Source organism: Buteo buteo, chromosome 7 (genome assembly GCF_964188355.1).
Source record: "Buteo buteo chromosome 7, bButBut1.hap1.1, whole genome shotgun sequence".
Lineage (NCBI taxonomy): Eukaryota > Metazoa > Chordata > Aves > Accipitriformes > Accipitridae > Buteo > Buteo buteo.
Window position 1 is genome coordinate 1,435,534 of NC_134177.1, and position 13,349 is coordinate 1,448,882.

The window sequence follows — 13,349 nt, forward strand, 5'->3', positions numbered from 1 at the left end:
GTTTGCATCTTGCAGGTAATGAACGCAAACTGCCCTCTCAGCCAGGTGTGAGGAAACGAGTTCAGCCTAACAAACCTTTTGCTGCTCCTGGCTACTTAGCCATTTCCTGAAGGTCACTTAGATGTAAATGACCTGAATGTTTCACCACTGATTTGGGCGACAGAAAACTTGAGAGTGAAGGCCAAGATGAACAGGAATAGGCATGTGCCGCACGTCCTTTGGTGCCTCATTGTCCCATCGCCAAACCTCTGGATGGCAAAGTGCCTGGGGCTGTGAAGGCAGGGTACTGGACTTGAGCATCTTCAAGCATTGGAGGCATTTCTGTTCTGCCGATCCAGGTCAGGTGCATTACACAGGCACAGAAATCACACCTAGATTTGATCTGTGATGCATTTGAGGGAAGCCTGACAAATAATTCAGTTTTGCGATTCAATACTAGGAAAGCATTCTAAATTATATTTTACATTCATATCCAATGTGACATTTAATAGTGCAGGTAGATAATTACTCATGCTAGATGCTCCACATACTGTGACGAGATAGGGATCATTATATTTTTTCCAGCTCAAGTGGAGACAAATTTTAATTGCGGAGAAGCAGATAGTGAAGTAAGGGCACGTTGTAATTAGTATTAAATGTAAGAGAACAGAAGAAGTATCCGTGTTACTTATTTCAGGGACTCTGCTGCTGAGGCTCTCCCCTCCTGGCAGCGCAGGGACCTGTGGTGTGGGCAGCAGGAGCCGGGCAGAGCTCGTACTGGGGCAAAGGCAGGGCAGCACCCTGCGCAGGCACAAAAACGTGAACCATGTGTTTTGTTTTGCTTTTTAAAACCTACTCTGTTCTCCTTCTATCTAGGTTTAAGTTCTATGATGTCGCCAAGTCACAGGTGAGTTTCAACGTTTTTGCAGACACAGGTTTTTCAGGGCGATGTCAGAATTCCCAGCCGATTCACGGTTTACGTCCTGTTTTCTAACCAAAAAGCTGCTCCTTTTCCCAGCTTTCCCCCAGCGCGTCTTCAGCAGACAGCAAGCCAGCCTCAGCGGGCCCAGCCGAGGGTTTCCCCCGGGCAGGGCGCAGGTGTGCGGGCGTGCGAGCCTCCGCCCGGCCTGGCCCCGCCGGGGTGGCACACGACTCAAGTATCAAAATCGGACGTTTCCGCGGCGTGGAGGCTATTTGTGCATTCCTCCAGCGAAAAGCCCGGGGCTGTCGTTACGAGGAATTGGAGAAAGGCCCCCGAGCGCCTGGAGGCTGGTCTGCTTCTCCACCCACCGAAACCGGTCTGGATGTCGTTCCTGCCGCCGGCACCCCGTACTGCGCGGGGGATTACGTCAGCGCCGAGGTGAATTAATCCCGCTTTTGACGAGGTGCGACTCCAGTGACTCCAGCCGAGTCCCGGGCTCCTCCAAAGACTGCGCTGCGCCGCCAGCCGCGGCGCTTTGCCCTGCCTCGGCGTTTCACCGCGGCCGGGCCGCCCCTGCCGGACCGCCGCCCGCCTCCCTGCCGGCCGCGCTCCGGCGGCAGCCCGGCCCGCCTCCCGCTACCTGGGCGGCGGGGGCCGGTGGAGGGCGGGGACGCTGCCATGAGGTGAGGCTCCGGGCGGGACCGCGAAGGGAGCGGGCCCTCCTTCCCCTCCCGCCGCCGGGCGGCTCAGCGCGGGCTCCTCGCAGGTGGGAGCGGCGCCCGCCGGCGGGAAGCGCGGGCGGGGAGGCGGGTGCGAGTGCGAGCCGGGGGTGTTGCTGCAGTCGCTGCACCTCCTCTCCTCTCGTCTCCCCTCCCCTGCCGCCCGGCCCGGCCCGGCCCGCCGCCCGGGGAAGCGGCGCTGCCCGCCGCGGCCTGAGGAGCGGTGCCGTTTAGCTTCCCCTTCGGCGAGCTGCGGGGAGCGGGCGGCGGCGGGAGGTGGTTGGTGCTGCTGCCGCCGCTGCCGCCCTGAGGTTTCGCGGCGGCCCCCAGGAGCGGGCGATGGATGGGGAGGGCGAGGCGGATCTCTGCAGCGACAGGGCGGCGCCGCGCTGGAGGAGGAGGTCGACCCCCCGGCCGCAGCCCCGCGCCTGGAGCAAGCCCCGGCCGCAGTCGTACCAGAGCCCCAACGGCGTGCTCTTCACCGACTTTCCCGTGGAGGACAGGTGCACCTTCACCGTGACTCAGCCCGCCGGCACCGTCAGCGCCTGCCCGGCCAGCGGAGCGCTCCGGAGGGGCCCCTCGTTTTTCGGTTCCAGCATGGGGTCGGTGTCCCACGGGAAGGTACGGCCTCCAGCCTGTAAGGCGGTCTCCCCCGAGCGGTCCTCCCCGGCGCTCGCTCTGGTTTCGAACCGTTCTGTCGGCTTCGCTGCCAACGGCACCATTACCTCAGCAGGAGGCCAGCTGGGTCACCCCCTGCGGATTTCCAGTCAGTCGGCGCTTACACCGCAGCAGGAGCAGGTCGCTCCCGGAGGCAGCCCTCGGCTCTCGCCTGCTGGAAACGCGCCTTCCTCGGACGACAACAACGCGGCAGCGCTGCGCCTGCCATGCAGCCGGCTTCCCAAAGTGCCGGACGAAGTGCCGCTGGGGCCCCCCGAGGCTCCCCGGGCCGCGTCCCCGGAGCAAGGCGTGAGGCCGCAGCGGCCGGCGTCCCCTCGGGAGCAGCCCGTGGAGCAGCAGCCCGTGGTCCTGAGCACCCACAGCCCCGCCGCTCTCAAAGTGGGCACGCAGCAGCTCATTCCCAAGAGTTTGGCTTCCGAAATAAAGGCGACGAGCAAAGCCAGTAGCCAGAACGCGGAGACGAGCAAGAGGGTGCTGAAGGTGCGCAGCATGGTGGAGAGCCTCAGCGTGCCGCTGGTCGCCGACGCCGAGGAGGAGGCCGAGGGCGACCTGGACAGCCCGGGGACCCTGAGGCGAGGCCTGAGGTCGACGTCGTACCGCAGAGCGGTGGTGAGCGGCGTGGACTTGGACGGCTCTTCCAACTTTAAGAAAAAAAACAGAATGTCCCAGCCCGTGCTTAAAGCGGTTGTTGAGGATAAAGAGAAGTTTTCGAGCCTGGGGAGGATAAAGGTAAGTTGTGCTGATCGTTGATTCGAATGGGGCAGGCTGTGCGGGAGCGTGATTTGTAACCTCTGTTTTCCGTAAACGCTGGGGGATTTTCCAGTTTGCTTTTTGTTACCGCAGAACTTCTCGTAGCTATTGTTGAGTCTCACGGATCACTTACAAGTGGTGTTTTCAAAGTAAAGCGGTGGAGGCTTCAGGGACGCTGTTCTGTTGAAATCTGGGCAGCTCAAAAATGTGTTGATGGCAGCCTGATGCTTGCATTTCCTGCTGGATTCCCCAGCACATCGAGGTTTTCTTGCACAATCAAATTGATGTTTTAAAACTTGTTTCCCAGAAAGTAGTAAACAGGAAAAAGAGAGACGTTGACTTAATACAGTCTGCCTGCTAGAGTAGACAGACTGACAGAATAATGAACTTTCTCCCTTACTCCTCCAAGACATTACTTTTCAAGTATTTTTTAAAAATCATAGTGTGATTTTTTTAAATTGATAGAGACCATCTCATGTGTCTTTTTGTAGCTTAATTTTAATGCCTGTAAGTAAAAGCAGAATGCCTGGTTTTAATTCTCAATTGTAATTCCTTAGGAGTAGTAGATTTATGTTGCATGTTAATGTATTAAAATTAAATTTTACAGACTTACTGAAAATAATGCTACCTGAAGTTATATTGTAATCTTGTATTTCCTACTTTTAAAATATAATTTGTTACTTTAAAAAAATACACTGGTAGATTTTTGCAGAGTGTTTGGAATTGTGTAATAAAATACTCCAGGCTAAGGGCTAATGCTGTAGCTATTAAAATAATTATCAGCTTTATGACAGTTTTCAGCCAAATTAAAAATTATGGTTATGGAAGCTTTTGTGAAAATGCTAGAAGTGGTAGCATAGTAATTGATCACACTGTGAACTGCTACTGAGTAGGGAGGTAGTTTGGTTGGGTGTTGGTGGTAGACTTTAACAGTAAGTTATGTTTAAAATAGGAGGACATGACATTGTCCTGTCTTTACACACAAAACTATTTTTGCTAGTAGCATTTTTTTTAAATAGACTTCTTAGACCATAGGACTTGTTGCATCAAAACAGCTGTTTTATTTCGGAGGTTTGTTTTGGCCTCAAAACGTTAGTTTACAGAATAATTAATGTGGTGGTTCTTCGCAGAGCGTGTGGAAAAAGACAGCCGCTTAGTCATGTACTTTATATTCTCGTAGAAAAGCCTAGTGACAGTGAAATGAGTTGCAGGGTCACTGAACTCTTGCAAAGCTAGTGTACTATGCATTTGAAACACAGGAAAAATGAAGCATTTGGGACAAATATGCATAAACAATGCATGAGAGAAGGAAAACTAGAGTAGCTTTTCACTTTCTGTGACAAAACAATTGTTTTAATGAATACTTTTCCAACATCAGAAGTTGATAGATCAAGGCCTGTTAATTTGATGCCTAAGTATCAAATAAAACAGAAGTAGTTGTTACTGTTGGGTATTTTGCATTCTTTTAATGTGTATCTATCTCTTTCCTGTTAAAAATCAGAAGAAAATGCTGAAAGGACAAGGGACATTTGATGGAGAAGGTAAGCCCTTTTTTGTACAGACTTGATAATATGCTTGATCACGAGAGAAGGGAACTTCAGGATCATTTTGCACACTACTTTCATACGTAGTTGAAGACCAAGTACCTTGTTTTTCAGTAAACTGACTAAAATATGGAACCATAATTTTGTCACTAGACATACTTTAGGGAATATTTTAAAGAATATGGAATGGCAGGCTAAAAGTGGGTTTTTGTTTGACAGGCTTCTTTTTACTTAAACTCCTGTCCCTCCTAAAAGATGAACTGATTGATATGTCTATCTCAGCCCTAACAGTTCTGTAGAATTACATAATGAGGCTTGTTCTTCCAGCTGTGACTCTTTCCAGGTGCAAGACATAGCTTTTGTGGATCAGCTCATGGGTTTGGGGTCATCACTTGCAGCAAACACCTGAATTGTTATTCTAGTTTATGGTTCATGCAGCTGTTTCTCTTTTACTCATCAGGCAAGGGTGTGGGGGTAAATTCTTTGACCTTGTAATCTTGCTACCTAGGCTTCAAGTTTAAGTGTCAGAAAAACACTATCCATGTATCTGCTTTTTTTATGTTACTCATTAATTCTGGGCTTCGCCAAGTTTGCTGCTTTTCCCAATATTTCAACAAGAAAAAAATTCTTTCCTGGCTATGAGTCCATGGAAGTTTCATTATAATAACTGCTACTCTCTTGGCTTTTCTCTGCTTAATGCCTCCTTAAGGTCATCTCAGCTGCTGCGTTACCTTCCTTTTCCTCTTGTTTCTATTTTCAAAACTTTCCACGTTGTTCTATTTGCATCACCCCCTATCTTACTCTTACTTTCGTCTTTTCTCACACTATCTTCTGATGACGTTTTCCAGATTCTCTTCCAATGGCTCCCTTCTATTTTGGACTGATCCCAACTAATGACTTTCTCTGTAATGCCTCTCTCAATTCAGTTGCTGTACCCCATTTCCTGTCTTAAAACTATGTAGACACATTCCAAAGAACGGATGCAAAAGGCCAGACCCTGTATAACACTCAGCCAGGTCTGTATGGTCTGGGCAGGTGAAACAGATCCACCCAGCCTGGAGTAGGACTACAGGAGTTGCAGCTGTGCACGGACCAGCCAGACCTTTCACTTCTTTCCTCTTTCTCTTGTAGGGGGAGATTGGATATTGTCCAAAGCCTGGCCCGTCTCTAAAGTACCTTTTAGAGCTTGCTTTCTTAACAGCTTAATCTGTCTGTAGGTTATTCTGGTCTTGAATTTCTCTGTCCTTTCTGTCTGCTTTTGAAAAGGGTGTGTGGTCAAGGAGGTTGGGAAATGGAAAGGCTGTGCTCCACACCCGTGTTTCTTTGCCATTGATATTACTGAATTAATACTGGCAATACTGCAACACATAATGAATGTATTTTGTCATAGGCCTCATGCTTATTCAAGCAAGCTTTGAAGTTTCTATTTGGAATAGTTCTGATCTAAAATTTCTGAAATTTGGATCATTTCCTTCTCTTAGTGAAGTGTGAAGGTGGTATTTAAAGCTGACAGAATACAAGTTGGCATGGGTAGTGGATTTACAATGGTCTTGTAGATTAAAATAGCTAGACCTCCAGATTAGTGACTCTGCACTACTGACATGCTTGTTCCATTTTTAAATTGCTGGCTAATTATGAAACATTGTACAGCAAACCAAGGAAGAAAAAATTGTTTTCTGTTTTTTCTTGACAAAGGACACATCTGTTCTTTAATTCAGTCAGTGTGGATCTTTTTGGTAGTGGTACAGTGATCCATTGTTACTGTACTGCACCATTGTCCATCCTAAATAAGATACTATCTTTGTCTGTTGGAGTTTGTGAACAGCACATTGACATTTTGGTTTCTTTCATTGTTTAAATGTTACTTACAATTTTTATGAAAGCAACTAAGCTAACTTTCTAGCAATTAATGACATACTGTTGTTGTTTTATAGAAAATGCTGTATTATATCAGAACTATAAAGAAAAAGCTCTGGACATAGATTCTGATGAAGAGTCTGAGCCCCGAGAGCAGAAATCGGATGAAAAGATTGTTTTTCACTATAAGCCCCTGAGATCAACATGGAGTCAGCTGTCCATTGTGAGTATTTGATCATTGTATAGCCAGACAAAGACAGAGTGTGTAAGAATGCATTGAAGCAAGTCTTTTCACTTGCTACTGGAGTTTTTGGCTGAAGTTTGTCATCTTCTTTTCCCTTCCAAAATATAAGGTGTCTCTGAATAATATTTTTTTTAATTGACAAGTTTGCAAGTATTCAGATGTTACTAATCCAAATCCGGAGGTTTCAATTTAGCTTTTGTATAGGTTTTATGTAAGGTAACTCCAACAGCTTAAAAAAAGCATAAATCGTGTTTTCTCAGTCAATTTTAGTAGGTATAGACTGATGATGCTCCTGCCAGAATCAGTTTTCCTGGTTACCTGACACCTCCCTTTTTCTAGTGCAAGTGTTTGTAGGCTCATGTGGCCACATAACAGACTGGTTAGAGTATGTGATTTGAAATTACCAAGAAAAAAAAATTGATCTAGTTTATGATGAAATACAACTTTGAAATGCAAAGGAATTAATATTTCATAGTTTTATGCTTTAAGATACCTTTTTTTTTTTCCCCTTTAAACTGTGCTGGACAGAAAAAAAAAATCAAGCATGCCTCTCTTGTTTGCACATTGAATTTAAGACCCTGACTTTGTATGTCCCACAGTCACTCAAGATGGCTGCTTAGGCCTTGCCTGCACAGGTGTTGGCAGCCATACTGATGCAGGTCCTTAGCAGAGTTACAGTTTACGCTAATGTATGTTACTGCATTTGGCTGTTCTGAATGAGATGGTGTCAGAAAGCCTGAAAACACAGGTTTAAATCCTAACAGGATGTAAACTCGGGAGTGAAATCTGTGCTTTGTAGTTCCTTTCAATAAATTGGAGTGGTGTGGACCAAACCTTAAACAGGATTTAGTCCTGGTTTTTTTGGTTTTATTTTTTTTTTTTTGCTAAACTTTGTTTTTCATTTCATAAGAACGACATGGAAGTCGTGATCAATTACTGATCTTTGTTTTACATAAAAAGCAGTGCAATTGAGAAAGTTCATTTTAGGGTCCTGTATTTGGCAAAGACACAGCTGATTCATAAAAGAAAAAAGTGTTTGAATTCACTAAAAGGGTGAATTATACTAAAGAAAAGCTGCAGTTAGTTGCAAACAAGTTTCTGTTGAATTGTTCTAAATTGCTGCAAGCCATCTCTAAGTTGATTTGATTGTGTATGTTTAATGGAAACCATTTTAAAAAAGCTGAGTGTTCAGATGGTGGTATTCTGCTATCCTTAATACAGTCTAGGAAGCATCTCCAGTGGTTTTTTCTTAGTAGCATCGTTAAACAAAATAGAATTCAGCTGTTCTAATTAGTATTGTGGTCCTGCTAGCTTCCCTGCTAATAAGCTGGCAAATTAATGATACTAGTTGATATTTCCACAGGCTTTCATTGTATGCATGATTTTGAGACTAAAGAAACTCAAAATTCTATGTTTCTCTGGTTAATTTTATCCTTTGATCGTTTCTGTGGCTTCTGGAGGGATATACCTAAAATGAAGGGTTTGGGGATTTTTTGGTTTTTGTTTATGTAACTTGCAGAATGTTGTAGAACCTCATCTCTGTATGTGGCATAAGAAAGATTATTACATACCTGATCACCTAGCATATTTGACAGTTGGGGCCACTGGCTGTATATATCCTATATAAATTAGTTATTAAGCCTCAGCAAGATCTTTTAAGGCTATTTAGATTGTCTGTTTAGAAGAGCTGTCTTGCAGATGTTGATGACCTTTTGCAGTTTAATGTATTGAAATACGAATCCCTCTTTGATTCAGTAATTACGAAGAAGGCAAGACAATGTGGTTTTGAAAAGATTTACTTTCAGTTTTTCAAGAAATCAGATACTTTAAATGTAGTTAATTTCGTTACTGTTACAAAAAAGTTTGTTTAAAATGAAGTCAAATTGGATTTTTTCTGCCTTCTAGGCAAACTAGCCGTTAAATGTTCAACAGCTGAGGTATTTTGGAAGGAATGCTATTCAGTAATAATAATAGTAATAATAATTTCAAAACCACTAATTTGTTGTGAGACCACAATAGTATAAAGATCATCTCGGTAAGAGAACCATTCCTTGCCATGCTTACAGTTACATAAACCAAATTGTTCTTTACGATTTCTAGCACAGCAGACTTGTTCAGTGTCTTTACTCAATTTACGAAGTTGGAAGTGGGGAGTATATGGGAAAAGGTAGTGCACTGCGAAAACAAAATATGGGAATCTGAATCTCATAGTGTCTGTGTTTATAACTCTCTGGAAAAATTACATGCTGTCAATGTGTATTAAAAAGTGAGTGTGGAATTGTAACAGGAAGTCAGCTGGAAAATATCAAAGTATTGGGTTTCAACATGGGTTAGGAAAGGCGGAGAATGGTAAGTTTATGCTATTTGTTAGCAGTGACTATGCTAGGAAATGGAGGGGAAAGACAGCAGAATGAGAATCTACTCTTTCTGCAGGATGTTTGTTTGGCCGTATAGGCTTGACAGCTGATGCAGTTCTGACCAGACTTTCTATTTGAGGGGGGTAGTGAAACCTTCATGTATGGAGTTGTCATATCCTTTATGATAATAAAAAAAGGGTGTTTCTATCTTCCTGCAGTGTACGCACACATGTGAAAATAAGATTGAGCTTTTTAGATAGCATTTAAAGTCTGAAATAGAGTGCTATTTAAATCCAGTTACTTTCAAATTCCTCTCTTGAACCCTCTTCCTCTTTAGATTCCTGTTACAGATTAGACAGCTAGCAGTAGCTAAGCAGATGATTAGATAAAGAGCTACCTTATGCACTATTCCTGTTCCTTCCAACCTTCATCTGTTAATTTAAAAGTTTAATTTAGGGAGAATAACCAGTATTTCCAAAATATATTCCAAAAGTATCTTTCAATTTTTTTGAAGAATTTCCAGCGTTCATAGGCAGTGATACTAACTTGTGTGCTATATTAAATGTATTTACTTCCCAACAAATGCAGCATTCAGTTGGTAATGGATAATGGCAATGTGTATTATTGTGCATGCAAAGAATCACAGCATCAGTTAGGTTGGAAGAGACCTCTTGAGATCATCTTGTCCAGCACCTCTGCTCAAGGAGGGTCAATTGGAGCAAGTTGTCCAGGACTCTGTCCAGTCCTGTTTTTAATATCTCCATGGGTGGAGACCTCACCCCCTCCCTGGACAACCTTTTGCAGGGTTTGACCTGACTGGTGGACTTTGAACTTGAATGTCTGTTTTTTCAGGTCCTTACCGTCCAGCCTGGAGAATATGATGCATGTTCACTTTTCATTACTACTGTCAGTGCTGCTGTGATTCTTAAAAAATATTCTTGAGATCTAGCACTGGAAACAGATGTCCCATAGCTGTAATGCTAATAATTACTGAAGTATTTAATATTAAATGGGTGTTTTAGCATCAAGTCCTCCATTTCATGCCCGGAAGATTCAATGTATTCATAGTGCTGCATCAAGATTTTGCATGTTCTCTCAATTGCTGTCTCTCTAACCTGAAACACTTGCCAAGCTTTGGTCATCTTGTGTTTCATTTTTCTGATAATCTCTTTCTCTGGTTTGGGACAAGCACGGTTGTGACTTTTCTCATTCATTTAAAAAGCTGCCACAAGTTGCTTTACCGAGCCACTCACACTGTCACCTTTCCATGGCTGCCTCTTCTGTGTGGTATCAAAACAAAAACTACCTGGATTTACTGTCAAGGATCTTCAGGCCTGATCTCTGCATTAGCTCTCATTTCTCTCCCCGTATCAAAGGGCTCATGTTCAGTTTGGTGTATGGTGCAGCCACTTCCTGTATTTCTCAAGGAAATATTTCTGGGGAGTTTTCCCCCTGCAGCACCTCCTTATTTTGGAGGAATTTCTTGTAAGTAACCCCAGAGTTAACCTGTCATTCTTTCATCCTTTCCTCCTCATCTCTATGGTTGAATCAGTCATAACGGAGTTGCTGGAAAAAAGCAGTCCAGTGTGACAATAAGAACATTAGTAGCTGTAGTGTTGGGCCTCTTCCATTCTTTCTGGTTATGTTCTTAGCTTATATTAAGTTTTTGTTTGCATAATAGCACAAATGTGATTTTTAGGGTCTTTCAGCTAAAACATTTTGGACACCTCAAAAATAAGAATTGAATTTTTCACAGAGTATGCCAAAAATAGTCTCCATATCTGGGCCTCTTTCTCTTTGGAAGTGTTGCCGTTGATTAAGAATAGAATGTTGAGCCATTTGCTTATGTGATGAATTCATATGTGTACTTTGTATGTATGCACCCATATATGACAAAATAATGATCACGAAATACAGCTCCAGTTTTTTTGAACAGGAATACAGTGGTTGCTGCATTGACCTCACTGGAAATTTGCAGTTACTGTATTAACAGGAAGCATTGAAATCTCCTGGATATGTTCATAGGTATTTCCGGCATCAGCATATTTTTAGAAAAGTCTTCCACTGCATCCAGAAAGAAGTGACATTGTACTCCCTAATGAGTGCTTTAAAGCTTTCAGGTGGTTGATTGAAAGGTACTTTAATAGAAAGGCATTTAATTAGTTCTTGCTTGGTATTCAGGCGTGTATGCTTGTGGTGACATAGGGATCTGTAACTTGTGTTCAGAAGAACAGTTACTCGAACACTGGAATATTTGTTATTTTTGTAAGTATATACACGTGCATATATACTTCTGTGTGCGTGCAAACCAAAGTGCAATGCTTCTTAATGTTGTGCCATCTTTACTCTTGAGCCTGCTGTCCAGGTTTGTGGTGCCTGGTATGTGGGAATAAAAAGGAACAATATATCCTTCAAAATTCCAGGGAACAAGTGGAGTAAGGAGAGAAAGCTGTTGATTATAGCATGTTAGGAGCATTTGGAGAAGACTGAAAGAAAACTGGGAGAACGGAAGTGCATCTGTTGGATCTCATGTCCTTGTGACATACTACTGCTCCACAAAGAGAACAGCATCTTGCACATCTTTCCCCTTCCCTGGTTCACCTGGTTCAGCATGCCATACACAGGTGACCCTCCTGATTTGAGGTCCTGTGTTTAGCACTCCTCTAGGAAATGCATAAAGTCAGTCCTTCCTTGGTGCTTTGTTTTCTGGTTTGTTTGTTGGGGGGCGGGGGGGGGGTGTTGGTTTTTTGTTTTGGTTTGTGGGTTTGTTTGTTTTTTTTTTTAATGTTCTCCTGTTAAATGACATAACATGTGATATTTGCACCAGGAAAGAATAAACTTCAGGGGTCTCTGGTGTGGAATTTGGTAGCTGAGCATGTGGCTTCAGGCTGTGGAAAATGTGGCTGCGGCGGGAGTTAGTGATGGTTGTGTATGGAGACCTGGGACAAACTTGTCTTGACTGATGTGGCTTTAGGGTGCAGAGTGGGGAGAGACATCATTGTAGGGTTGAGGATAGAAATACAGGGGTATTTACTCAGGCATTCGCCATGTCTGTTCAGGGTAAAGCTGGAGCTCCTCCAGAGTAATTTTTTGGCCAACAAACTGTCTAGGTAGTTTGTCTACACCTTTAGGTGTGTTTAACAAATGAAGACACTAAGATTTTTCAGGCTGACTCGGAAAACGAAACTTGTGATGTACGTCTGTCAGTCAAGAAATCTAACTTAAAAGGAGAAGGCAGTTTTCATGCTTGTGTGTGTGTGTAAAATCTAGGGAGGTTGTGCAGGGTGACCGTGATTCAACTGTGCATGCTTTTGCTGCAGTAGTTCTGTGTTTGTGTCTTGGAATAGTTTTTAATGAAATTATTTAGTTCTTTCAATAAGTCAAATGGCAGATGTTACTGACTTAATTTTTTTTTATTTCTGCTGGTTGATTGCTGTCTTTCTGAAGTGGCCAGATTCTTTAGCTGAATTCTTAGTGCAATGTTTTGATAGTCCTGTTTGTTTTGTGTTTTGTTTGTTTGTTTTTTATCACATTTTTCTACAAAAGATGTTACTTTTTATTTATTTTTTAGGTAAAGAAGAATGGATTATCGGAAGCGATTGGCCAAGAAGAAAGAAAAAGGCAGGAGGTACTCTTAAAGTCACACGTTCTTTTACGTTGATCGTTTAGGGATGCACTGCGTACCTGATTTAATACTTTCTATTTGTTGATAAGGAGACAAGTTCATCACACTGCTTTGTGTCCTAGAGTGAAGCGTCTTCTCTCCCCAGGGAGAATAAATAAACAAAACCTGCCTCTTGCTGATGTGTGTATGTCCCTGCCACGGGTCTCCTGCCAACATCCCACGGCTCTTGCTGGAGGAGTGGCTCCTAGGTATGCTCACTCCAGCAGACGCAGCCTCGTTGATGTCTACTCAGTAGCAGCAGACAGTCACTGCTGCAGTTGCTGCTGCGTGCTATATTGGGGAAGGTGTAAAATGAACCTTGCGTTCACAGAGGGTAGGAGGTGGCACATAAATTTTTAAAGGCAGTGAGGAGCAGAGAACAGCGTTTTACAATGCCCCTCAGTTGTAACTAATCCTGTGAACAATTGTGAACAATTCTGAACATGTGAGCACTGTGTATCTGATGTAACTAACCTTTTTTCTTTCACACTGAAATGGAGTAGGTGCATCCATGCTGTCAACAGTACAGACAACAGCAGCAATTACTGATGTAGTTATCTTTTCTCTCTCCGTCTCTTTCCCCTTTGCTCCTTTTGTCCTCTTTATCCGCTTTCCTCTTCCACTTTGCTCCTTTT

The 13,349-nt window shown here is 43.7% G+C and overlaps 1 protein-coding gene across 1 annotated transcript in view; it reads left to right on the forward strand.

Annotated features, from left to right (window-relative positions):
* The first annotated feature begins 1,825 nt into the window (after positions 1–1,825).
* ARHGEF26 (Rho guanine nucleotide exchange factor 26) overlaps positions 1,826–13,349 on the forward strand; it is a 62,064-nt gene continuing 50,540 nt past the window's right edge. Inside the window, exons 1-4 of the mRNA XM_075031232.1 lie at positions 1,826–3,027; positions 4,550–4,589; positions 6,527–6,672; positions 12,622–12,678. Of these exons, the coding sequence (XP_074887333.1) occupies positions 1,960–3,027; positions 4,550–4,589; positions 6,527–6,672; positions 12,622–12,678 (1,311 nt within the window). The 5' untranslated portion in view covers positions 1,826–1,959. The remainder of the gene's footprint in view (positions 3,028–4,549; positions 4,590–6,526; positions 6,673–12,621; positions 12,679–13,349) is intronic.